Source organism: Anabrus simplex, chromosome 3, assembly GCF_040414725.1.
Source record: "Anabrus simplex isolate iqAnaSimp1 chromosome 3, ASM4041472v1, whole genome shotgun sequence".
NCBI lineage: Eukaryota > Metazoa > Arthropoda > Insecta > Orthoptera > Tettigoniidae > Anabrus > Anabrus simplex.
In genome coordinates this window covers 334,704,969-334,729,382 of record NC_090267.1, presented here as the reverse complement: position 1 = coordinate 334,729,382, position 24,414 = coordinate 334,704,969, and the positions used below count along the sequence as shown (strand labels likewise).

Sequence of the window (24,414 nt, the reverse complement as noted above, 5' to 3'; positions counted from 1 at the left end):
GCACATCAATAACACAATTGTTCAGCAAGTGTCATCCTTCAAATTTTTTGGGACTATAATGAATGAGCATTGCGATCCCAAGAATAAAATCTTATCCAAGATAGGGCAAGCCAAAAATTTGTTCAAATGTATGGGGGCCTTGTTCTTCAGTAGAGATCTCAACATTCAGCTCCGAGTTTGAATGTTGCAATACTATGTTTTCCCTGTCCTTCTGGATGATTTTGAAGGCTAGATGCCCTTTGCTGGAGGGGCAGATTGAAGCTTTCAGAATGAACTTATACAGAAGAATGCTTCAAATATCCAGGATAGAAAGGAAGAGCAATGAAGAATTCCTGAACTTGTTAAATAAGAAGAAAAGAGCTCCTAACAGCCATCAAGGAGCGAAAGCTCAGGTACATCGAATACATCATGAAAGGTGAACAATATGAACTTCTCCAGCTCATCATTGAGGGGAAATTGAAGGACAACGATCTGTGGCTAGACGAAGAAATTCCTGGTTTAAAAACTTCCGCTACTAGTATGGACAAACTTCTTTTGAAATCTTTTGAGCCACTCTTTTGCAAGTAATCACATTCAACTGGGTAGCCAACCTTCGTAGGGAGATGGCGTCCTAAGAAGGAGAAAGAAAAGTGTATGTACTGTATATTGGATTGGTTATTTTGAACTTATGGTTTTCCCTGCAACTGTGAGCCACTCAAGTGGAAAATAGACATATCTGGTTGGGTGGTGTCATCATCATCACAAACACATTTTCCTTAGTTCAGTTTTTTCTGGTACTTACTTGGCAGCTCTATGAAGGAAATTATAAAAAGCAATTGCTTGGAAAATCTCATTAAAATTGGTGAAATAGTATATTTTGCCAAAAACATGTACTCTCCAGTTAGTTACATATCTCACAGTAGTATAACCTTTTGAGTTTGGATCATTTTTAAAGTGGTACATTCATTGAAGGTTTTAAACTCACTGTTATTGATGTTAATTTTGTAGTCTGTATTTATTGCTGCACATGGTTTGTGTGAATTTTTATATTTATGAAAGATCTTTTTCAAATTCCTTTTTGCAAGGTAAAGCACTTGCTGCTTGTATACGAGCTAAGAACACAGTACTACATTCCCATAACAATTCTCCCAAAACTACACCTCAGTTTTCAAACAACATCCACCATCTGCAGCAGTTATATTCAATTTAAATGCTATTTAACCCTAGACGGATATTAGGAACATTGGAGGAGTTTAAAGTTCACATGATTTTGAACCATTTCTAAAGAAGTAAACTGTAGCATGATTTTCTGTTCAAACCTTCTTTTTGCCTTAAGTAAGTCAAACAAACACTGATAGAGTGTCTTAGAAGCGTGATTTTAAAGTTTTCTTTAGTATATACTGCATTATAGCCAAATCTGTTCCAAGTGACATGTTTCTCTACCATGCCTTTATTTTTTGGGGGACATTTATTGTAGGTATAATATTTTGTCGCTTCCTTTCGTTTTCCATTCTGAACTGCAGATTGTCACCAAATCATTTTCATGTAGATTTCCGTTATTGAGTCAATTGCAAATTTAGTGGGCTTTCTAGGGCAGATGGTTAGATATTTGCTTCCTGTGTACCAGGTGGCAGGATTAAATACTAAAACTGCTGTCCGTTTGCATCGAAGGATATTAAAATTATGAGAGATCTTTCTTAGTTTTCTGTTCAGGGAAGAATTCTGGCACCTAGGGGTCTCTAAGACCTAAAAGTTAAAGGTTTGTTCTTTGAATGGTAGAAGTAGCAATGAAGTAAGTTGGTTGCAGAATACATGTTTTAGTTACCTGATCATGCATTAGCTATAACAAAATTATTTTATCAATTGTGAAAGAATTTGTGGGTTATAAACCGTAAAATGTTGGAAAGCTGTAACTTGTACCTTATTCAAATTCTAAATAAACACAGATAAATGGAATACTCCCAGAACTGTTATAAATTCTTGTCTATTGATGAAAACACGTTCAACTATCTTTCTGTGTAATTTCCTTTTTTTTTTTAGCTTGCTGTGTCCGTTTTAACATTTCCCACAATATTTCTGTATGTGCTGAAATGCAATCTTAAAATCGGTTGTAAAGTGTATTGGATGCAATCCAACTAAGCTGTTGGATTAAAGTTTCCAGATGAGAATGAATTGTAATTCGCTGTATTTATACGTGGATCAACTAAAAGTTATTGATGGTAGATACTGTGCTCTGATTAAGATACAGTTATTACATTTTTCTCTAAATTTCATGAAATTTGCAGGAAATTTATTTTTATGTGAACGATAACAATAATTGTAGGCCCGTATAATAAAAACATACCTGTTCTCCATACTACATTGTTTTCTTGTATCTGCTGTGTTTATATTTAAAATGGTAACCAGCCATCTATGGTTGGTTATAAACCACTTTGTTTATACCGAGAGTAGTCCATAGAGTGATTAGATTGATTTTTTGCTGTTTATTCCATCATACATCTGGCTTTTGCAGTTAGATGTCAGTTTTTTCTACATCAGTTTACCTACAGTATACACAAATTACTTCTTATATTTGCTGTTGTACACTTAGAATATTTCGTATTCATTAGATTCATTGGTACTGATGGTCATATTTTCAAAACACAGCAGTAATTGTCTTTATATGCCCTCTCATAAGACATTGTAGGGCTGATTAAAAATTTTGATTTTTCCAGAAAGAATGTGTGCATGACTGGGGAGTGTATGCATATAGAGGCTTGAAGCACTCCAGTCTGGTTGCTGTCATATGGGGAGCATGCAAGTGACTACTAGCACTAAACGTGGCGAAACAGTGAGATAGCAGGCAGTCCACACTGATTTAACTAACACACGACTGTGGTGTTGATTCATGGAAAAATTCGTTATTTGTCTGTATAGTAGTATATTGTAACACGTAATTTACATATAGAGGCAATATGAAATGTCCTCGCTGTGCTAAATGACACTGTTGTGTCGTGAACTGTTATAATTCAGAACGTTTTAGTGATTCTAGTGTAAAGTTTTTCATATTCAATAAGAAAAAAAAAGACAAAAATGGATATTGGCAGTGGACGAATTAAATTAGTATAGTGAAATAATGCCAGAAGTATAATTCAAACGTAATTGACACCTTAAGAATGACAGTGATATAAGTCATCATTAAAGCAGACATTAAGAACATCTCTAAGTTCCTTGTCTTTGTGTATTAGAATGATAAATTCGTATAATTCATTTTGTGCTGATTCCAGATTTCACGCTTTCTGTCAATAAATCCAAATTCTTTCGTGCGAAAAATATTTAGGAGAGGTATGACTGCATTTTGATACTTCTTCAGTATTGATTCTACTTAGTGATTTTTGCCGGGCTAAGTGTCTCAGACAGTTGAGGCGCTGGCTTTCTGAACCCAACTTGGCAGGTTCGATCCTGGCTCAGTCCGGTGATATTTGAAGGTGCTCAAACACATCAGCCCCATGACGGTAGATTTATCAGCGCATAAAAGAACTGCTGCGTGTCAAAATTCCAACACCTTTGCATCTCTGATAACCAAAAAAGTAGTTAGTGGGACATAAATCCAATAACATTATTATTATTAAAAACATTTTGAAGTACATCAAATGTGATACATAGGACATAAAAGAATAACCTTCTTGTAAAATTATAACTTGTACTTCAAACTGTTTTGGAGGGATGAATAATTTCAATTCCGGAGCTAATCTCACTTAACCCCTTAAGTGGACATGACGGCATTAGTCGATCGTAAAATTTATTGCGTACTTGAGGGTGAAGGCATATGGCGTGTCTGTGGAATCTATCGCATTAGTTGATATGTTTTCTTTGAGATCACGCTGTGTATTGTTTTTTAGAGCTGTCACAGCTTCGTGAAATGTATTTGTTTTGGCGCCTTGCACGAAGTTCCCGCGCAGCCATTTATATCGCGAAGCATGGCTTCCAAACGTAAATTAGATCAGCTTGATGGTGCAGGTATTTCGACAGTTTTAGAAGGGGAGAGTGGTGATGAGGTATCTTCCTTGTCTGATGATGATGATGATGATGATGATGATGATGATGATGATGATGATGATGATGAGTGGATTCATACTGATGAAGAGGACAGTGAAAGTGATCCTGAAAGTGAAAGTGAAGTTGTTCCAGACAAACCAAGTGATGCAGACGACATTCAAAATGTAACTTCGTTGCGAATGGTGCCCCAAGACCAAGGTTTGCTTTTACAGGTGTAAATAAGATAAATATAGACTTAAGTGACGTGCACAATGTCGCAGAATACTTCAGCACGTTCATAGGTGATGATATATTCCAGTTATTAGCTGAACAGACTAACATGTATGCTAGCCAATTTTTAGCTGCTAACCCTAACCTAAAACCATGATCCCGAGTGAGAAGCTGGAAAGACACAAATGCTGCTGAAATGAAAACTCTCCTTGGACTTCTCCTTCTACAGGATGTCGTTCACAAACCAGGAAACGGTCTCTACTTCACAAAACGTGGAATTATAGCTACCCCCATTTCTCCAAAATTATGTCCGAAAAAAGATTCCACCTGCTTTTGAAATTCCTTCACTTTGTAGATAATTCCAAGTTTGATCCTCATATCCACAATAGGAAACTGTACAAAATACAGCCAATTCTCGACCATCTCGTAAACAAATTTTCCTCCATCTATGTTTATGTTGATGAATCCCTTCTCCTCTCGGGACAAATATTTTAAATTCCCTTTGGGAATCAACATCTGTATTATAAGCTGGGTACAGTTCATACCCTCGAAACGCAGCAGATTTGGCATGAAACTCTACAAATTGTTGAGTGTAGTTCTGGATATGTTTGGAAATTTGCTGTTTATACTGGTAAGGATACTCTATATGGTCACAACCATCCAGGAGAGAGTACAACTGCAAGAATAGTACTCGAACTCAGTGATGTGTTACTAGACAAGGGATATTGTTTGTACCTTGATAACTGGTATACTAGCCCGACATTGGTTGATAAGCTTTGTGAAAGGAAAACTGATGTTGTAGAGACCATGAGAACTAATAGAAAGGAGTTTCCAGACTTTGTGAAGAAGGCAAAATTACTGAAGGGAGAAAAGAGTTTCAGGTTGTCGAAAGAAACAGATGATAATGAATTGGAAAGATAAGCGTGATGTCACTCTTGTAACCACTTTCCATGATGATTCCATGGAGAATATGAACTCGAGAAAGGGAGTTATTGAGAAACCAGTGGTAGCCCTAGACTATAAAGCGTTGGATAAGAATGACAGTCAACTTCACACCTATAAAAGTGCTCGGGAACATCTCAAGAAGTATTACCAAAAGATGTTCCGATACTTGATTGATATGGTTTGCCTAAATGCCTACATCCTCTACAAGAAACAAGGCAGGAAACTTAGAGACTCGATTTCCAATTGTCACTTGGTGAGGTATTGTCATCATATGGAGGGGTGGTGACCTTCTAAATCACCAAGGCCATCTCATCTCCTCAGCCGCTGCTTCCCGGAAGATATTCCCATCACAGCGTCAAGGAAAAAACCTCTCCGAAGGTGTGTTGTGTGTTGGTACCAAGGGAAGAGGAAGGAAACATCATACTGGTGTCCTGACTGTGAAAAGGCTTTGTGTATAACACCTTGTTTCCGCCTATATCACACAGATAACAATCTACAAAACCTATAATCATCTGGATTCAGAACAACGTAAATAAAGTTAGTAACCCATTTGGATTCATAACAATGTAAATAATGTATAGAATGTTAGTATCCCATTATTGAATAATGATAATTACTATCGTATTAGATTGAACTAATTTTGTACACATTTATGAAGGAAATATTTCAATATCACAAAGTGGGGAAAAAGTACTCAGGGCAGGTTACGCATGTGGAGAATTTAGTACCCAGTTAGGGGTGGAATGTTTTAAAATATTTCCTATTCTACATCTAGGATTTTAAAATATTTACCGCCATTTGGAATTTCGTCTTCGTACGTAAACGGTTTTGGAGGAATGAGTATTATTGTTTTCGGATCTTAACCCCCATTTAACACCCTTAGGGATTAATCTCTCTCTTTTCTTTTTTTTTTTTTTTTTTTTTTTTTTCTTCTTTTTTTTTTTTTTTTTTTTTACAACTTGTTTTATGTCACACCGACACAGATAGGTTTTTATGGTGATGATGGGACAGGAAAGGGCTAGGAGTGGGAAGGAAGTGGTCATGATCTTAATTAAGGTACATCCCCAGCATTTGCTTGGTGAGAAAATGGGAAACCACGGAAAACCACCTTCAGGGCTGCCGACAGTGTGGTTCGAACCCACTATCTTACAAATTGGATGCCGGCCGCACTTGAGCAACTGCAGCTGTCGAGCTTGGTAAACTTTTAAAAAAATTATTGGCTTTACGTCCCGCTAACTATTTTTTTTTGGTTTACGGAGATGCTGAGGTGCCAAAATTTAGTCCCATGGGAATTCTTTTACGTGCCAGTAAATCTACAGGCACGATGCTGACTTTTTAGAGCACCTTCAAATATCACCGGACTGAGCCAGGATCAAACCTGCCAAGTTGGGGTCAGAAGGCCAGCGGCTCAACCGTCTGAGCCACTCTGCCCAGTTAATCTTTTTTCACACCAGGTAAATACTGTACCTTAATTAAGGCCACGGTCGTTTCCTTCCCGATTCTAGCCCTTTCCCATCCCATTGTCCCCAATTAGAGCTACGTGTGTTGGTGCTACGTTAAGCAAATTGAAAGAAAAACCTACTCCTGTTATTTAACACTTTTGTGTATGAAATTTATAGCATTAAATCCATCATAGATGAAAATGCCCCTCGATCGCTCCTGGCTCACTATTTGTGTTAGCAACTCACAGCGTTAGACTGTGCGGTTACTTAACTCATGCAAAGTGGTTTATTTCCACAGGGATTTGATAAGGGCTTCTCATGATGTTGTCATTTGAAATCTTGCACGTCGAGGCGTTACCAACGTACGGAGGTTAAGGAGGCGTGTCGTGATAAGTTGCTCGATATGGGCGCTTTCATATTGACCTTTGACGGCCAGTCACTGCCTGAACGTATTAATATCACGATGTACCGTTTAACTGTATGCCCATACATTCCAGCACCAACGAGATGTTATAACTGTCAAAAGTTTGATCACACCTCATTGCGTTGTCATGGATCATCGACCTGTGCTAAGTATGGAAAATATGAGCATGCTGGTATTGAGAGTACACCGCCGCCAACGTGCGTCAATTTCACTGGAGTGCAGCTTCCATATCCAAAGAATGTCCAGCATTCAGGGAGGAGAAGAAGATCCAGGTGATAAAATTACTGGATAAGCTTTCTTATCCAGATGCCCGGAGAAAGTTTAAAACTATGGCTGCTCCGGAGTTCTCCATCTCCTTCGCTGAAAAGGTCGCGAATGTACGGATCACACCACAAAGCTTCAATCCTGCAATAACTAGTATAGAAAGCCAAGCTCCATCAACCAACCATGAACAAAGTTTTACCACAACAAGTATAGATGGTCCCAAGAAGGTTCTCGTACCTTCTGGGAAACCAACAAGAGCATCCTTGCCAACGGTTGCCTGGGAAGGGCCCTTCCCAGACAGGTTCGGCTGGGAAGTCCTCCCTTACCAGGGCAGGGGTAAAGACTTCCCCAACCATGGCTGGAATATCCAGCCTTCCTGGGAATGCCCGGAAGTTGAAGGAGGAGCGACAGCGCTCATCTAAAACATTGGAGAGAAAACCTTTTCCAACCCCACTGGAGGTCAGAGGATTCCCAAAGAAAACCGGCAATTCATCTGCCGGCACTCCTTTAAAGATTAAAGAAACGGTGGGCAAGAGTGAGAAGCCCCGAAGACAGACTAGCTGTAGATGGCGCCGCGACTGGGGGCATTTGTACCCTAGTCAGCTCGGACATCTTCAGCGATGAAGTACCATTCTGTACTCAGCTAGATGCTGTTGCAGTTCACTCTCCATTGCCAGTAATGACAGCAGTGTGCAACGTATACATTCCACCGAACTACGGTCTTCAAATGCATGTACTACAAGATTTGATCGCTCAGTTACCTCCTTTTCTCGTACTGGGAGACATGAATGCCTGTAACACACTCTGGAGTTCTCCGTCTTCCTGTGCTATGGGGAGGATGCTTGAGCAATTGATCAAACGGTTTGTTCTTTGCATGCTAAACACAGGGGAACCGACACATTTCAGCAGTGCGCATGGTGCATTCTCATACCTGGATGTCACTTAGTGCAGCCATACGCTAGTTCCCCTGCTGTGGTGGCAAGTAGTTCCCCTGCTCTGGTGGCAAGAACACGATGACCTCTGTGACAGTAACCACTTCCCAATAATTCTCTCTCTCTTGAATCAAAAGCAGTCCGAAGTATCCAGGTGCTGATTACTTCGGCGGGCAAATTGACCAGAATTTTCGAAACGCGCAGTGATGGCCGATGATACGCTGGAGTCTGACGACCCTGTTTCTTCCATTACTACTGCAATTCTGGCTGCTGCGGAGGGAATAATTCCTTCCTTGCCGGAAACAGGCCTCATGGTGGACCGACGAAATTGCAGCAGCCTTACGTGATCGCCAATGGGTTTTTAAGCATTATCGTCAGAATCCTACGATAGCCAATCATATCACATTTAAGCGTCTGCACACGAAGGCTCGTTTTTTTTATTCGAGAAAGTAAGAAAGCTACATGGCAAAAATATGTGTCTTCATGATGGCACATACTCCGTCATCACAAGTATGAACAAAACTCCACCGTATTGTACTTGCTCTCAGGAGATATAATTACGATTCCTTCAGTCATTGCAGACCGCATCGTGTCACATTTTGCAGATACGTCCAGCTCTGGGAATACAACTCTGCATTTCTACAAATTAAGTGTGAAGCAGAGGCGCACTATCTTTCGCTTCTAGTGCTTCGCATTCCTATAATGTGACTTTGACGGAGTGGGAGTTGCGGACTGCTCTAACGCTACGCAGATGTACGGCTCGTGGACCGTAAGCATTTGAGTGACCTATGTCTCAACGGTATCCTCACCCTATTCAACAGAATATGGAGTGAGCGAGTGTTTCCATCTCAATGGCATGAGGGAATCGTGATACCAATTCCCAATTCTGGATAGTTATAGGCCAATATGCCTTACAAATGGCCTTTGTAAGCTATTTGAAAGGATGGGTAACCGGCGTCGTGTGGGCCATGGAAAAGGAAGGTCTCTTGTCTAACTACCAGTGTGGTTTTCGCTCTCATGGGTCTGACTGGAGAGCGCCATTCAGGAGGCCTTTCTCCAGAAGGAACACGTAGTCTCCTTGTTCTTTGACCTGGAGAAAGCTTACAATACTACCTGGTGATATGGGACTCTCTCCACACTACACCAGTGGGAATTTCGGGGAAATCTGCCAACATGTATTGAGAACTTCATGTACCTTGGGCTCTTTCGAGTCCGAATGCGTTTTCTCAGTATTACGTTCAAGAAAATGGAGTACCACAGGGATCTGTACTGAGTGTCACGCTGTTCACAATTGCCATCAATGGCATAGTTGCCGCTGCTGGGCCTGTAGTCATTCCATCGCTGTATGTAGACGATTTAGCTGTACATTACAGCTCCGTAAGGGTGACATTTGCTGAGAGATAGCTGCAGCAAGCTATTAACAGAGTCGACAGATGAGCCTTGCAGCATGGTTTTCGATTTTCAGCGGCGAAAACCTCAGTTGTATACTTCTGTCGACGTCGGCTTGTGCATCCTAAACCAGAGCTCCGCTTGCGAAACAGTGCCTTACCAGTGGTAGACACCTGCATATTCCTGGGTCTCCATTTTGATAAGAGACTAACGTGGCAGGCCGACATCAGTCAGATGAAGGTTGCCTGCATGAAGAGACTTAACATGCTTACGTTTAAGCTTATGAAAGAAATATCTCTTGGAAGTCCACCTTTTCAATACATTGTTATTTGATTTATTAGAAATCAGTCCGACTCATTGGCTGAACGGTCAGCGTACTGGCCTTCGGTTCAGAGGGTCCTGGGTTCGATTCCTGGCCGGGTTGGGGATTTTAACCTTAATTGGTTAATTCCTACTGCACGGGGGCTGGGTGTATGTGTTGTCTTCATCATCATTTCATCATCATCATCATCACGATGCGCAGGTCACCTACGGGTGTCAAATAGAAAGACCTGCACCTGGCGAGCCGAACCCGTCCTGGGATATCCTGGCACTAAAAGCCATACGACATTTCATATTAGAAATCAAAAACAAAATTACATGTTAAAATTGGGACATGTTTTGCCTAAATGTAGGCTTCATCAGCCATGCTATTCTTAACATTAAGGTTAAAATTGAGGAAGAAGAAATGACTTAAGGCTAAGCGTAAATATATTACATTTAAAAATGAACACTTAGGTGAAAATGAAATAATATTGAGTCATAAAATATCATAGTGAATAAAATAACAAATATCATATATGGTAGTTAATGTTTGTGAACATTCAGGTTCTTTTTTTATTATGTTCTTAAAACTTGTTCCTTCTTGGAAAAAAAGTGCTATCACTTGAAGCTGTAGTTGTGACTGTTTAAAATCAAAATAAGTAAGCTTCATGTGGACAAGGTGGAAGAGGGGACTTCCAGAGAAGTTTCTCCCTATAGCTGAATGTTATGTTTAGTTACTAGAAATTCTGGTTGTGGTAGGAAGTTGTCCACTTGTCGTCAATACTTTGCTGCTGACACCCTAGGTGCCGGAGTATGTTGATGCGGCTGAGGCCAAGGTTGCGCGTCTAGGCTGAGGATAGGTCATGGACGATCTACGCACTCGTATCTCCTAAAGAGGGAAGACGCCCCCACAGTGTGTTCTTGTGGTGCCGACTTCACTGTGGACCATATCCTCACAGAGTGCGCCGATCTCTCTGGCCTAAGACGGAGCCTCGGCCTGCAGGAAACACACTAATGCATATTAGCCAATGACGCGACTACTGCTGATCTTGTCATCCATTTTATATGCAACAGTGGATTAATTGAGGTTATGTAAGTTACAGGTGTATTGTTACTCGAATGCACATTCCCTTTTGATTCGTCAGTAATTTTTCAGCTTAATTCAATAATTTTTTGTTTTATTTTGTACTTCATTTCCAAATTCCTTCATTGAATAAATCATTTTGTTTTATTTTAAATTTCTTTCCTACTTAATTTGTTCAGAGAGGACAATTACCTAATTGTACTTCTTCTTAAAACAAAAAGTACCACCTCCTGTGTGGTAACTCAGGGAAGTCCGCTAGGTCGCTCTGAATCTCGTGGCTTGCACGTTCCCCATTTGAATTGTTGGGTTGTACATTTGTAGCTTTTAGGGAGTTTTTCACTTTTTCTTGTATGATAAGTCTTCTTGAACAGGGATGGCCACCATTCATAGAAATTTTTCTACTATTGGCTAATCTGCACATAGGTTGTAGGAGTATATAATCTGTCAACAGTTTGAATTTTATTTTTGAATGCACCAAGGAATACAGCAGTGAATGGCAGCAGGTCATTGACTTAACACTTTCTTCCTCCAATCGTGCTACATGTATCGGTGGTTTCTGGCATAAAGAGAAGGCTGACTTCATTCTTTCCTATGCTGTTTGAAGGTTTTTGGTTCAGTACTTCAGAATATTGAATGTTTAAAAAATGTGCAATTTTGAATTGATGCTTTTCATCTCTGGCCGATTCCATTACACTCTTTAAAAACTTGACATAATTTATGAGTTAAAAATCTCTGTACCTTAAAACCAGTTTTACTAGGGAAACTTTGTTACTTTCCCATGCAAACTTCTTTCAGGTCAGCAACTTTGATCACTCAAGCTCATCAAAAAATATGCTACCAAATAACACCAAGCCAAGCAACAGTGGATCCCAAGTTGCAATGGTTTCTTAATTCTGTAATCTAATAAAATAAAGCACATTCAATACAAAAGTGCCAAACGTGATGGCAAAATTCCTTCCTTTTTAATCTTCCCTTGTTATTTAGTCTCAGGTAGTTGTACTAAGTTTCTGCAAGTCTTGTAGTGCATATATTAGGTTCGTTCCAACACGAGTCCCTGACCGTCCGACGCATGCGCAGTTGAGAGAAAGCGTTCCAACACACACCAAACCAATCCCGGACTGATGCATATACTCAAATGCGGTGTTCCAACATACCTCAAACTGTAGTTACTGACCGCCAAAACTCGTCCGAGGCCTGTGGCATGAACCGGTAGTACGGACATGCGCAATGGAATACATGCGCGAGAGAGGAAACTCACTGGACAGACCACGTGCGTTTCCACTCCTGTTCTGTTCCTTGTTCTTCTCCCATGTGGTTTGTTAACATTGCCATAACCTCTAAGCGGTAATAGTTATTTCTAAATCTGTTAATGAATTCTGTTAAGGTACTTGTGAATTGAGGAGTAGAAATAATAAATTAGTAAATAACGAATTAATAAATACGCAATAAAAATGGAAAAGTATGGGGATTTCGTTGAATCTTCATCCAGTGGAGATGAGTTGGATATGCAGTTATCCGCGCCAAGGAAGCGAGAAAATTATTTGCGTAAGTTTTATTGTTGCTAGTGGAATTCTCGAGGTACTTTCTAATCGCGTCATTCTGATTTCACTGTCCAAACTCAGTAGCGATTATTATAGTTGTTTTTTCTAATGGTAGAAAATGACAGGGTCACGGCCACATAAAAGTTAATTACCGTAAAACTTGTAGGTAATCCTGGTACATCAAAACGGAAACATGCTTACCACTTGTTTCACTGCTTTCGTCTCACCCTAGTGGGACCTGGGAGCGAACTGTGTTGTACATGTTGTGGAGGGATGTATTTGCTTTACGTGTTTCTCCATTGGTTGGTTGGTTGGCAGTAAGTTGTGTGTCATGTATTGAGACGAACACGACCACCAAGTTTCCGCGTTCATGGAATTAATTGGACCTGGCCAGGAATTGGACCCGCGACTGCTATGAAACGAAGGTTGTGACAATGGCCTTTGATAATAGTGAATTATGATGATAAATAATAAAGAACGTGCAAGTGTATTTATTTTTATAGCGAGCGAGTTGGGCACGCAGCTGTGAGCTTGCATTCAGGAGATAGCGAGTTCGAACTCCACTGTCGGCAGCCATGAAGATGGTTTTCTGTGATTTCCTCATTTTTACACCAGGCAAATGCTGGGGCTGTACCTTAATTAAGGCAACCGAAACTTCCTTCCCACTCCTAGCCCTTTCCTATCCCATCGTTGCCATGAACTATCTGTATCGATGCGACGTAAAGTAGCCTGTAAATTTATTTTTACGCTTGTAGTTTGGGATTTACTATGCCTAACGAAAATGTGACAATATCAGCAGTTCCCTTACACAGCATTTTCTGCCGAGTATTGGGAGCTGAAAACGTTTATTTTCTTCCTTACACCCTCAACCATAATCTCCTTTAATATCATTCAGTATCTCGCTATAATTCCTTAATCGCAAATATTTAGATATGTATAAACATTTGTGTTTCATCCAAATTCTTATATCAAAGACTATAACATTTGTTTGAACCAATTTACTTACATCATAGTTCCTTAACGGTGAAATACAGGCCTAAGGCTTCGAGGCAGATATCCCTCCCTAACCAGTTAAAACGAATATAAACCATGTGTGTGTATTTCATTCTTTATTCATTTTTAAAATACTTGTTGCACCGTGTTCTATACGTATATTGAATTTCATCAGTATTTCAGTAATTTACCTTTCCTTTTTCTCACGAATCTACAAACTAAACAGGGCAAGGTAATACGCGCCATACTCTTTGTTTACACGTCAGATTGCTGTCCAGGAAGCGTTCCAACACGATCAAGTTCGGGACCAGCCGCTGACCAATCCCAAACCAGCACATGCGCACAGGGCGATGCATGAACCCGCCGGTGACCGTCAGAAACTCGTGTGTTGGAACGAACCTATTACCTACTCAACTTGTAAAGGTTATTTTGTACTCAAGAATGTGGTTTTGAATGAAAGTATTGATTCTCCAGTTCTCAAACGCATTATATTTAATTCTGCTCATCACTAATCAGCCACAAATTGGAAAGAAAAAAAAAGCATCAGAGCTCAAGAAATTTTGCTTTATTTGTGACCTTTAGCTCGGCTGCAAAGCACACTGAGACACCCACCGCACAAGCTAGTACAGGTGGGAATTGGTACAAAGTTTTTAGATGTTAGGCTGCGCATATAAAACTATTGTGTTTTTATAAGGGCATTTAAACATAAAAATAAACGTAAAAGTCCCCATCTTTGGGCTAATGCGGTAATATCCCAAGACCTCATGTGGCTTGATATATGTAAGGTGCAATATCTGTTCATATCACAAGAACACGATCATATATAATGCCTTATGGTGCCAGAAGATTGAATGCCTTATTGAAAATTGCAATGAATGTGAAAGGTTCACCTTAGGCAACCCGTCAAAATGAGTAAAAGTCCAGAGAAACTACATTTTGTAAAGACTTTGTTCCATTTACTCAGAAGTGGGTCATGGCCAGCCACAGCAGTAAGAATGTCTCCAGTCATGAGACATCCGACCATATTAAAATACTAGACTCGTGTTCAATTCCTCTCTGAAAGGTCAGTGGCTATTGCCCTGAGAGAAATACCAAAAACCTGCTCAGTAATACAGTCGTAAAAAAGGCTGTCAAAAATAAACATTTAACCCTGGATGAGAAAATTTGTTCCATCTTCAAGTAGAGTTGTCTGAATGTACTCCGTCTCCTTCCTCCTGTTGCAACCACTCTGATTTATGACTTCTGTGGTTTCCCCATTCAGTACCAAGCAAATGCAATGCAGAGATGGTCCCATAAATAAGTAGTTCGTTGCCGATTGCTTTTCCGGTACTTGCTCTAATTACTGCAATGTTAGGAAGTTAACGCGAAGATCCATAGGCATGACATAGCTACCTTTTCTTTAGATACTGTTTCTTGAAAAACACTTGATTGAGGATTTAGCATTGATAGGACTAAAATTTCTGGATGGTTGATGTGCGAAATCATTTTGAAGAATGTATAATGTGGGATTTTTTAAAATATATTTAATTAGGATGATCGCAGGACCACGTGATGTGAATGAATAATTGAGGAAAACAGATAACAGAACAGATAATTGAGGTTCCACTGTATTTGAAATGAATAAGAAAGCAAATACTTCAGATTAGGAAAGACATTTCCTAGAATAGATGTATAAAATGCTAATGTAATTGTACACCTCCATCATATCACATTTTCGAACAATATGCTACTGTTCCTCTTTTATGTATATTATACCGATACAACACAAATTAAATCACTGACCTCAGTTATAATGGGGGAAGTTGGTACTTGCCCAGAAGTCACATATTCATGTAGTGAAAATTTGATCCTGCAATGTTCCTTGTTTCTTGTCTAGTTGGTTCTCAGTGCAGAATTCTTATTGGAATAAGTTGGAAGCTGAGGTATACTATATGGCCCTCACAGTAAGACTCTTCTTACACTTAACCTAATGATGTGTGATTGTGTTTGGTTTCAGGAGGTTGATGTGAAAGCTGGAGGTGGTCAGGTCATGACTGTTGGAGAGATGTTACGAGCATTTCTCACCAAATTAGAATGGTTCTCAACCCTCTTTCCCCGAATACCTGTTCCCATTCAGGTGAGAGCTGGGCATTCAATAGTAATTTGCTCACACGGATATGTTCTGTAGTTGAAGATTTTTTTATCTGTTGAACAGACAAGGATGATGGAAGTACATAGGTAGTCTCATTTAACCATACTATATGTTCTGGTAACATTTCCTTAACTGTGTAATAAATTATCTGCTGAGGCATTCCACATGTATAACAAGGTGGTATTCATTTGTTTCTTTTGTACAATAACATAGATGCCTCTTGATGTGTGTCCTTCATAATTTAATATAACAATATGCTATTGTTCTTCTCTTATGTATATTATACCGATACAACACAAATTCTTGTGCTAGTCTGCATTTTATGTCGTCCTTACTTCTGCCATCGTTAGGTATGTTACTACCAAAATAACAGTATTCATGTACTTCCTTTAAGATCTCATTTCCTAATCTAATATTTCGTATATCATGTACTTCATTCAACTGCACTCCATTACCACAGCGAGTAGTAGATAGAAGTGTGATCTCTCCCCTAGTTCATTCCTGGTTGCCAGCTGGAAAATTTATAATGTTCAATAAAGGACAATTTATATTGGTATTATAAATTAACTCATTCGGGACAAATATTTCAGATTGCCTATGGGAATCAGCATCTATATAATCTGATGGCCAAGCAGGCATCAATTGTTGGTAATTAGACAAAATCTCTCATAGTGCATTGGCACTGCCGGTGGCTCCAAGTAGCTTGCGCAGTGGCCTCCACAGTGTGTACTAGCCATTCATCTTGGTAGGTGTGCTAGGTACCAACTGATGAGCCCAGCGTAGCATAAGGGGGCAGAACGCTGGCAACCGGGAATGAGTTAGCTGGAAAATTTATAATGTCCAATAACGGGCCATTTATATTGGTATTATAAATTTACTCATTCGGGACAAATATTTCAGATTCCCTATGGGAATCAACATCTATATCACCTCTAAAATCAGACGTAAAGTCAGGATTGCTTCACGTGTTTGTACATTTCTTCTGAAGCCAAACTGTTCTTCTCCCAATTCAGTTTCAACTTTTCCTTCCATTCTTCTGTGTGTTGAAATTTTGCAGGCATGAGGTACTAAACTAATGGTGTGGTAGTTTTTGCACTTGTCAGCACCAGCTTTCTTGGGAATAGGCATAACAACATTCTGCCAAAAATCGGATGGCACTTCTCCTGTTGCACACATCTTACACACTAAATGGAATAACCTTGCCACGCTGATTTCTCCTAAAGCAGTCATTAATGCAGAGGGGTTTGATTTAGGGGGGTTTGATTTAGCGACTTTTAATTTAGAATTTGGTGACTTTTGGCTAAAACTGGTTTGGATTCTTCTGTTGTTGATTTTTCTGTTATATAATTGTGTTCAATGGTGTTCTATCCTTTTTGGTTTGATGTGCGCGTGTTTCAGTGAAGCTTATACAGTATTTATTGAAGTTTTTATAGTGGGCTAAATGCTATTTGGTTTCCTGAATCCGTGAAGGTGGTTAATTTTCATGTTAACTGGCTGTGTATAGATTATAATGCAAATTTGTCATCTTTTAGTGTTTTTGCTTGGTGTTTGATTGTTCAGTGTGGCCAAGAAATACAATTCTGTTTTCTTGAAACAGTTTCTGTGCATTATTGAATCCAGGAAAGGTGCATCTTTTACATTTTGTACTGTTTTCGATGTGATATTTCTGTATCGCATGGTGGAAAAAGTGATGTTTCATAACTCGTGGAAACAAAGAAGCACAGAGAAAACGTCAAGTGTATAGACAGTAATAAAAACTAATTTTTTCTGTTAAAAGTCAAGGTGGTGGGTTGATAAAGGGTGAATGCTTGTTTACATCATTTATTTTGGAGCATAATTTGCCACTTAATTATGCAGATCGTCCAAGCCACATTTCAGAAAAATATTCCCAGACAGTGATATTGGAAAGAAATACGGCTGTGCAAGAACAAAAAACTGCTGCAATTATTGGGGAAATTGCAAAGATAGAGAAAGAAGAAATAGTAGAAACTTTGAGGAAATGGCCATTTTCTTTTTCGACTGATGGAAGTAACAAAGAAGATTGTAACCTATATCCCATAGTTGTTACCATATAACAAAAAGTTGAAAGCTGCTTATTGTCTGTTCCTAACTTGAAAGGGGGCTTAACTGGTGTGAACATAGGTGCCCTTCTTCTCAACACCCTGAAAGAATGCAACATTGCACTTAGCTGTTAAGCCTTATGTTGTGACAATGCACTGGCAATGGTTGGATGAAGAATAGAGTTGCTCGTGTGCTGAAACATAATATGCTTGATCTCTTTGTTGTTTGACTGCAGAAAAGGGAGCATCATGCTTGCCATTCAGGATTGATGATAATTTGATGGACATATACTATTTTCTGCAAAGAAGTACTAAGAGGAAAGAGAAACTGAAACAATTTCAGGAACTGTACAGTGTCGAGATAACGAAAATTTTTAAGCATGTGTGCATCCGTTGGCTTTGTGTGGGCAAATGTTTATCGGGTTGTTGGAACAGTGACAGCCTTTGTCCAATCTGCTCAGTTATGGAGTGAAGTCTAGTAAGACTAGTCAGTTTGGAAGTCTCAAAACTTACCATATTCCAAAGATGAAATAAACATCAGTAGAGGGTGCTGCCCCTTCAAGGAAAAGAACTAATGAATCACCCGTCCCATGTTCTTCACCCAAAACAACTGAACAGGATTCCTTTTGTTAAGTGCAGTCTTTCTCGTGAAGAAAGGATTTTTATGTTCCTGTCATCAAATTTAAAAAAGGGCTTTATGTCTGTTTGCCACTTAATTATGCAGATCGTCCAAGCCACATTTCAGAAAAATGTTCCCAGACAGTGATATTGGAAAGAAATATGGCTGTGCAAGAACAAAAACTGCTGCAATTATTGCGGAAATTGCAAAGAAATAGTAGAAACTTTGAGGAAATGGCCATTTTCTGTTTCGACTGATGGAAGTAACAAAGAAGATTGTAACTTATATCTCATAGTTGTTACCATATAACAAAACATTGAAAGCTGCTTATTGTCTGTTCCTAACTTGAAAGCGGGCTTAACTGGTGTGAACATAGATGCCCTTCTTCTCAACACCCTGAAAGAATGCAACATTGCACTTAGCTGTTAAGCCTTATGTTGTGACAATGCACTGGCAGTGGTTGGATGAAGAATAGAGTTGCTCGTGTGCTGAAACATAATATGCTTGATCTCTTTGTTGTTTGACTGCAGAAAAGGGAGCATCATGCTTGCCATTCAGGATTGATGATAATTTGATGGACATATACTATTTTCTGCAAAGAAGTACTAAGAGGAAAGAGAAACTGAAACAATTTCAGGAACTGTACAGTGTCGAGATAACGAAAATTTTTAAGCATGTGTGCATCCGTTGGCTTTGTGTGGGCAAATGTTTATCGGGTTGTTGGGACAGTGACAGCCTTTGTCCAACCTGCCCAGTTATGGAGTGAAGTCTAGTAAGACTAGTCAGTTTGGAAGTCTCAAAACTTACCATATTCCAAAGATGAAATAAACATCAGTAGAGGGTGCTGCCCCTTCAAGGAAAAGAACTAATGAATCACCAGTCCCATGTTCTTTACCCAAAACAGCTGAACTGGATTCCTTTTGTTAAGTGCAGTCTGTCTCGTGAAGAAAGGATTTTTATGTTCCTGTCATCAAATTTAAAAAGGGCTCTATGTCTGTTTTTATCAAATGTTATACAGTGAAACCTCATTGGTCCGCTCCTGATTAACGTGTTTTCCCTCTTAGTGCGTCATAAATTCAAAGTCCAGATCCTCATCGTATTAAATCTGTATAAAAATATCTCGCTTAACAGATCACGAATTTTCGATATTATCGCTTAGTACGATCACATTTTTCCTATCCCCAAAAGTGTTATTTGTCATCTCTTGTGGAAGGAATATGATTTCCAACTCGGTTAAGAGCTCTCGCCACAGTTGTGTGATAGTTCGAAAAGGCCTTGAATCTTGAACTTCACAGGATAAATTGCACCTTCAGGGATCAAGCCATTAGCCTCAGAAATGCTCAGTTTTGCTTGCCGGTTAGCAGTGAAACTGCAGAATAACACACTGAGCCTGTTTGTGCTTGTTTTTTGCATTCCATTCAAAAGTTAGTTCATTTCGTGTTTAGTTGTACAGTGACGGGTAGCGAATATTTGATATAGATATTGATTCCCATAGGGAACCTGAAATATTTGTCCCGAATGAGTAAATATTTGTCGCGTGGTAGCCTACAACAGGAACATAATCGTGTGAAGTTGACCAGCATGGTGCATATTTTTCTTGTGATTGCCTAATTATGGATACGGGAAAAGTCTTGAAATCCTTACTAATGAAGACAAAATTGAAGTCTGTTGGCAAGTCGACTGGCATCTACATCTTTAAGCGCGCAGAGTTGGTGTGAATGTTGAAACTTGCACCTTCCAGTTTCAACTCTATCACTTTAAGAGTGTGATCTGCAATAATACTTCGATATTTTTATGGGGCCCGTTCAAATGTTTTCATATTTGTTGTTTGATGTTTTTAACACTTTTCAGTGCACTATTTTCTTTTTTGACTGATGTAAGTAACAAAGAAGATTGTAACTTATATCCCATAGTTGTTACCATATAACATACAACTCCAGCAGAATAAGTTCTCATATTTGTTCTCTCTTGTTTTTTTCACCTCTTAATATTCTCTTCTCATAGAGTTTCACTGTACCCGTGGAAATAAAACAGAAAATCCCCATATGTCGGAAATAAATTGTATCTAGTGTTTCCGTATTCCTGTTGGATAGTTTTTATTCATGTAATCAGTAGTACGTTTTCTCGCTTAACACGTTCGTTTTCCTTGTCCCTTGCAGAAACGTCTTAACGAGGTTTTACTATACCTACATTTGATAAAACAAATGTAATTTTGCAGCCAAGTGTGCCTCACATCCATTTACTGCAGGATCTGCTGCTGGACACAAAAAGGAATTTGATATCGAAATTTGTACGACCTTCAGTGGTTAAATCCTCCTCTCTTTCCCCAGCAGGGGAAACCAGAAGAGTGATTGTGACTTGGTCATTGGTAGTTGCACTTCCCAATTCATAGAGCATATGAAGCATGATGAGAAGGAGGAATTTTTCTCAATAGTTCGAAAGTACTTCATTGCTGTATGTGACTACATTGTCCACAAGTTTCCAATGAAGAATGAAATGCTGAAGAATGTAACAGTTGCACAAATTACATCTGTATCCGAGGCTTCATTTTCTTTTTTAATGTATTTTGTGGCTAAGTTCCAGTGTTACGGAATGCAGATGCAGGTGAAGAGCATGAAGCCATGGATGAATTACAGTTCCAGTTCTGTGATTTCTGATAATGATATACTAGATGAGATCTTAATGGAAGAAAGAATTGATGTGCAGTGGTCGATGGTGAGAAAATTAAGAAGTAGTGATGGGAGCCTAAATTATGATAGATTAGTTTGTGTTATTCTTGGTATTTTAACAATCCCTCACAGTAACGGTGAATGTGAGAGGGTATTTGGTCGGGTGACTAAAGCACAAACACAGTTCAGGTCAAACTTGGAGAGGTTGTTGACAGTAAAAGCAAGGCTACAGGGCAACTGCTTTCAACAAACTTTTGACAGAGGGTTTCTTAAACAGTCTAAATCTGTCACTGCTGCTGCTTTTAATAAACATCAATTTTCTAATGATCGCAAAGCATCTGTAAATCAGTAAGGTGGAAGGTATGCCTACCGTAACATACATGTTCTTATAAATTTTCCGGTGTTGTATATTTAGGTCTCGCTGAATACGAATACATATGAGTGTAAAATATTTATGGATTTAGATTCCACTCAGTTTCCCTGGAAATATGTGTTAATTTAAATGTGGTCTTGACGACATAATATACGGAGCTTGCTAGGATAAAGTATGTATTGCCCAAGCCATGTAGAATAAACAGTTTGACCAGTTGTATCTCCTGATTTTCATATCAAAATCTCCTTTTTTTTTTTTGGTTTTGTAAAGTCGGCAGGTATGCATATATTCTTCAGTACAGTGTAAGGGTGAATAGCCTTGGCTTTCTAAGATGAAGTGATGTTTGAAGATGCTTAGAAATGCCAGCATCATGTTGGTAGATTTACCAACATGTAAAAGAACTCCTGTGGGATAAAATGTCCAGCATTTTGACTTCTTCAAGAGCCTTAAAAGTAATTAGTGGGACATAAATCGAAAAACATTACTATTAATATAATCACTACATTATTTGGAAGAATAGGTTTGCAGTATTGATGCATGTAGTTTGCTTATCTTTTGCATTATAAATTATATTGATTTTATTTTTCCTCAGCAAAAACTGGAGAAGAAAATGCTGGAGCGGTTTCCTCCTTCTGCACCCGTTCGTCAACCCAAGTTGGCTCCTCAGCAGCCGCAACCCTCAAAAGAGGCACGACACATTCCAGACAATGAGGTATCCTTTGGTGAGGCTGAGCGATTTTCACGCTTGCGACGTGCAGATGGCCCAGTAGATCAGAGAAGACGAACTCCTCCCCCAGAAAAGGAGCGCAAACGGCCACACAGTCCAGATCATCGGCGTCGAGAAAAGAGAGACCGCAGTCCTAGACATCGAGAGAAGGAAAGAAGCAAAGAGAGGGATCACCACCATCACCATCACCATCATAGATCCAGGGACCACAGGGAAAGGTGAGTGGATGTCTTATCTTTTATTACATAATTCATACCACCACCATTGCTATGCACATATTTCTTCGTGTATTAGACCCCCCCCCCCCTGGCTTATCGAGACAGTGAAAGTGAAACAAATTAAAGTTTGCATATAAGATCCCCCCCAATGTAACTCATCACAGAATAACCACGATTCCGTTTCATAGTTAGTACAGACCATACTGCAACTTTGATGAAATCACACAAATAGGTGAATAGTTTCGTCTGTCCGACTCGCGCAATGCAAGCACGCATCGAAGTCACGCAGTGTAACTACGTTTCATAGTTAAGAAATACCCACTTCCATAGTATACTGCAGCTCTGATGACATCACGCAAATAGGTGAACAGTTTCATATGTATGAACCACACATTGCAAACATGCATCAGTCATGTGATATGTCTGTGTTTTGTAGTTAAAAATGTCCGCCTCCGCCATGTAACGGTTAGGACAATTAGCTGCCATTCTCGGGGGCCCAAGTTTAATTTCCAAAACTGCCAGAGATTTAAGAATGGCAGGAAGGTTGATATGTGGTGAAAGAGTACATGGCTGCTCACCTTCAATGGGGCTATGGTTGGAAAGAGCTGCACAACCTCAGGATGAAGACACGAGCTTACTTTAGTTAAGAAATATTCACGGATGTTGCTATTTATGTAGCAGGAGAGATCATTTAATATCTCATAAGTCAGGCCAACATAGGTAACGTTTAGAGAAGTAGGTTTAAAATGCGATAAAAACAATCCAATCATAACAGTTGTTTTACTCATCAAAGTACCTAACAAATCATACTACGGAGATGAGTGTATGAAATTAAGCATTATGATAATACATAGAACTCATTACCTCTACTGCTGTAGATATCCATTATTATGGCAAGGTTTCCTATTGTTTTTTCATTGTGGAACTTCTGGCACTATCTGGGCATTTAGAGGTAGTAGCATACCTAACCTAAACAATGCAGTCTCTCTATCTCAGTTACAACTGTTGAGGTAAATCCTGAGATGATAAATGTAGAGAACAAGCATGAAGATATATGAAACAAGTATTGCCGGTAAATTTTCAACGGGTTCTCATCGATATTGCCTATTAAACACTCGGAAATGTAGAATAATTGTGCAGCCGCAAGAAAGTACGGCATAGGCCTAACTAAAGCCGACATTCGGCGTTAGCATAAAGACAAAATTATCTTTATAATGCATACTGTACAAAAAATTCATTCAGTTGTCCGCCACATGGACGCTTTAAAGAAGTCGAAGATGAAATTGTGAGGTACGTGCATGAAAGACGCAAGGGCGGAATTGCTATACCGCAGCGCAGTAAACTTGTTCGTTGACCTTCAACATCCGCGATTAGGCACAAATATTTCAGATTCCCTATGGGAATCAACATCTAATCATCTGATGGCCAAGCAGGCATCAATTTTTGATAATGAGGCAAAGTGTCTCAGTGCATTGGCACTGCCGGTGGCTACAATTAGCCTACGCGGTGGCCTCCTCGGTATGCACTAGCCAGCGTCTTGGTAGGTGTGCTAGGTACCAACTGATGAGCCCAGCCTAGCACACGAGGGCGAAACGCTGGCAACCAGGAATGAGTTAGCTGGAAAATTTATAATGTCCAATAACGGACCATTTATATTGGTATTATTAGGCATATACATCGCTAGCCGCTGAAGTTGGCCTAACCCGGCAAGTCGGACATGCGTGTAGTGGCAGCCGATAGTATCTGACGCTGAGTGAAAGTAACAGTTGTTTTATAGTAAGCAAGAATATTTTCCTGATGGATAGTCGTATTGTAGAGACACATGGAATAGGTATTGCCGGCAAATTTTCAATGCGTTCTCTTTGATATTATGATGCCAATTTTAAGTTAATGGTTATTAAACCCGCTCAAATAAAGAATAATTGTGCAGCCACATAAGAATACGCCGTAACTAAAGCCAATGTTCGGTGCCTGAAAATAGTCTAAAATGCGTACAGTATAAGAAAGGCATTCATACGATTTTACAAAGCCCTTTTAAGACATTTAAATTTTTGAAGGAAAAATTGGGGGTCA

The 24,414-nt window shown here is 39.4% G+C and overlaps 1 protein-coding gene across 2 annotated transcripts in view; it reads left to right on the top strand.

Annotated features, from left to right (window-relative positions):
• The window catches only part of LOC136867305 (pre-mRNA-splicing factor 38B), a 141,802-nt gene that overhangs the window by 62,509 nt on the left and 54,879 nt on the right, over positions 1–24,414 (top strand). For both annotated transcript variants that reach the window (XM_067144458.2, XM_067144459.2), the window contains exons 6-7: positions 15,541–15,660; positions 21,989–22,341. In XM_067144458.2, coding sequence (XP_067000559.1) covers positions 15,541–15,660; positions 21,989–22,341 — 473 coding nt within the window. The remainder of the gene's footprint in view (positions 1–15,540; positions 15,661–21,988; positions 22,342–24,414) is intronic.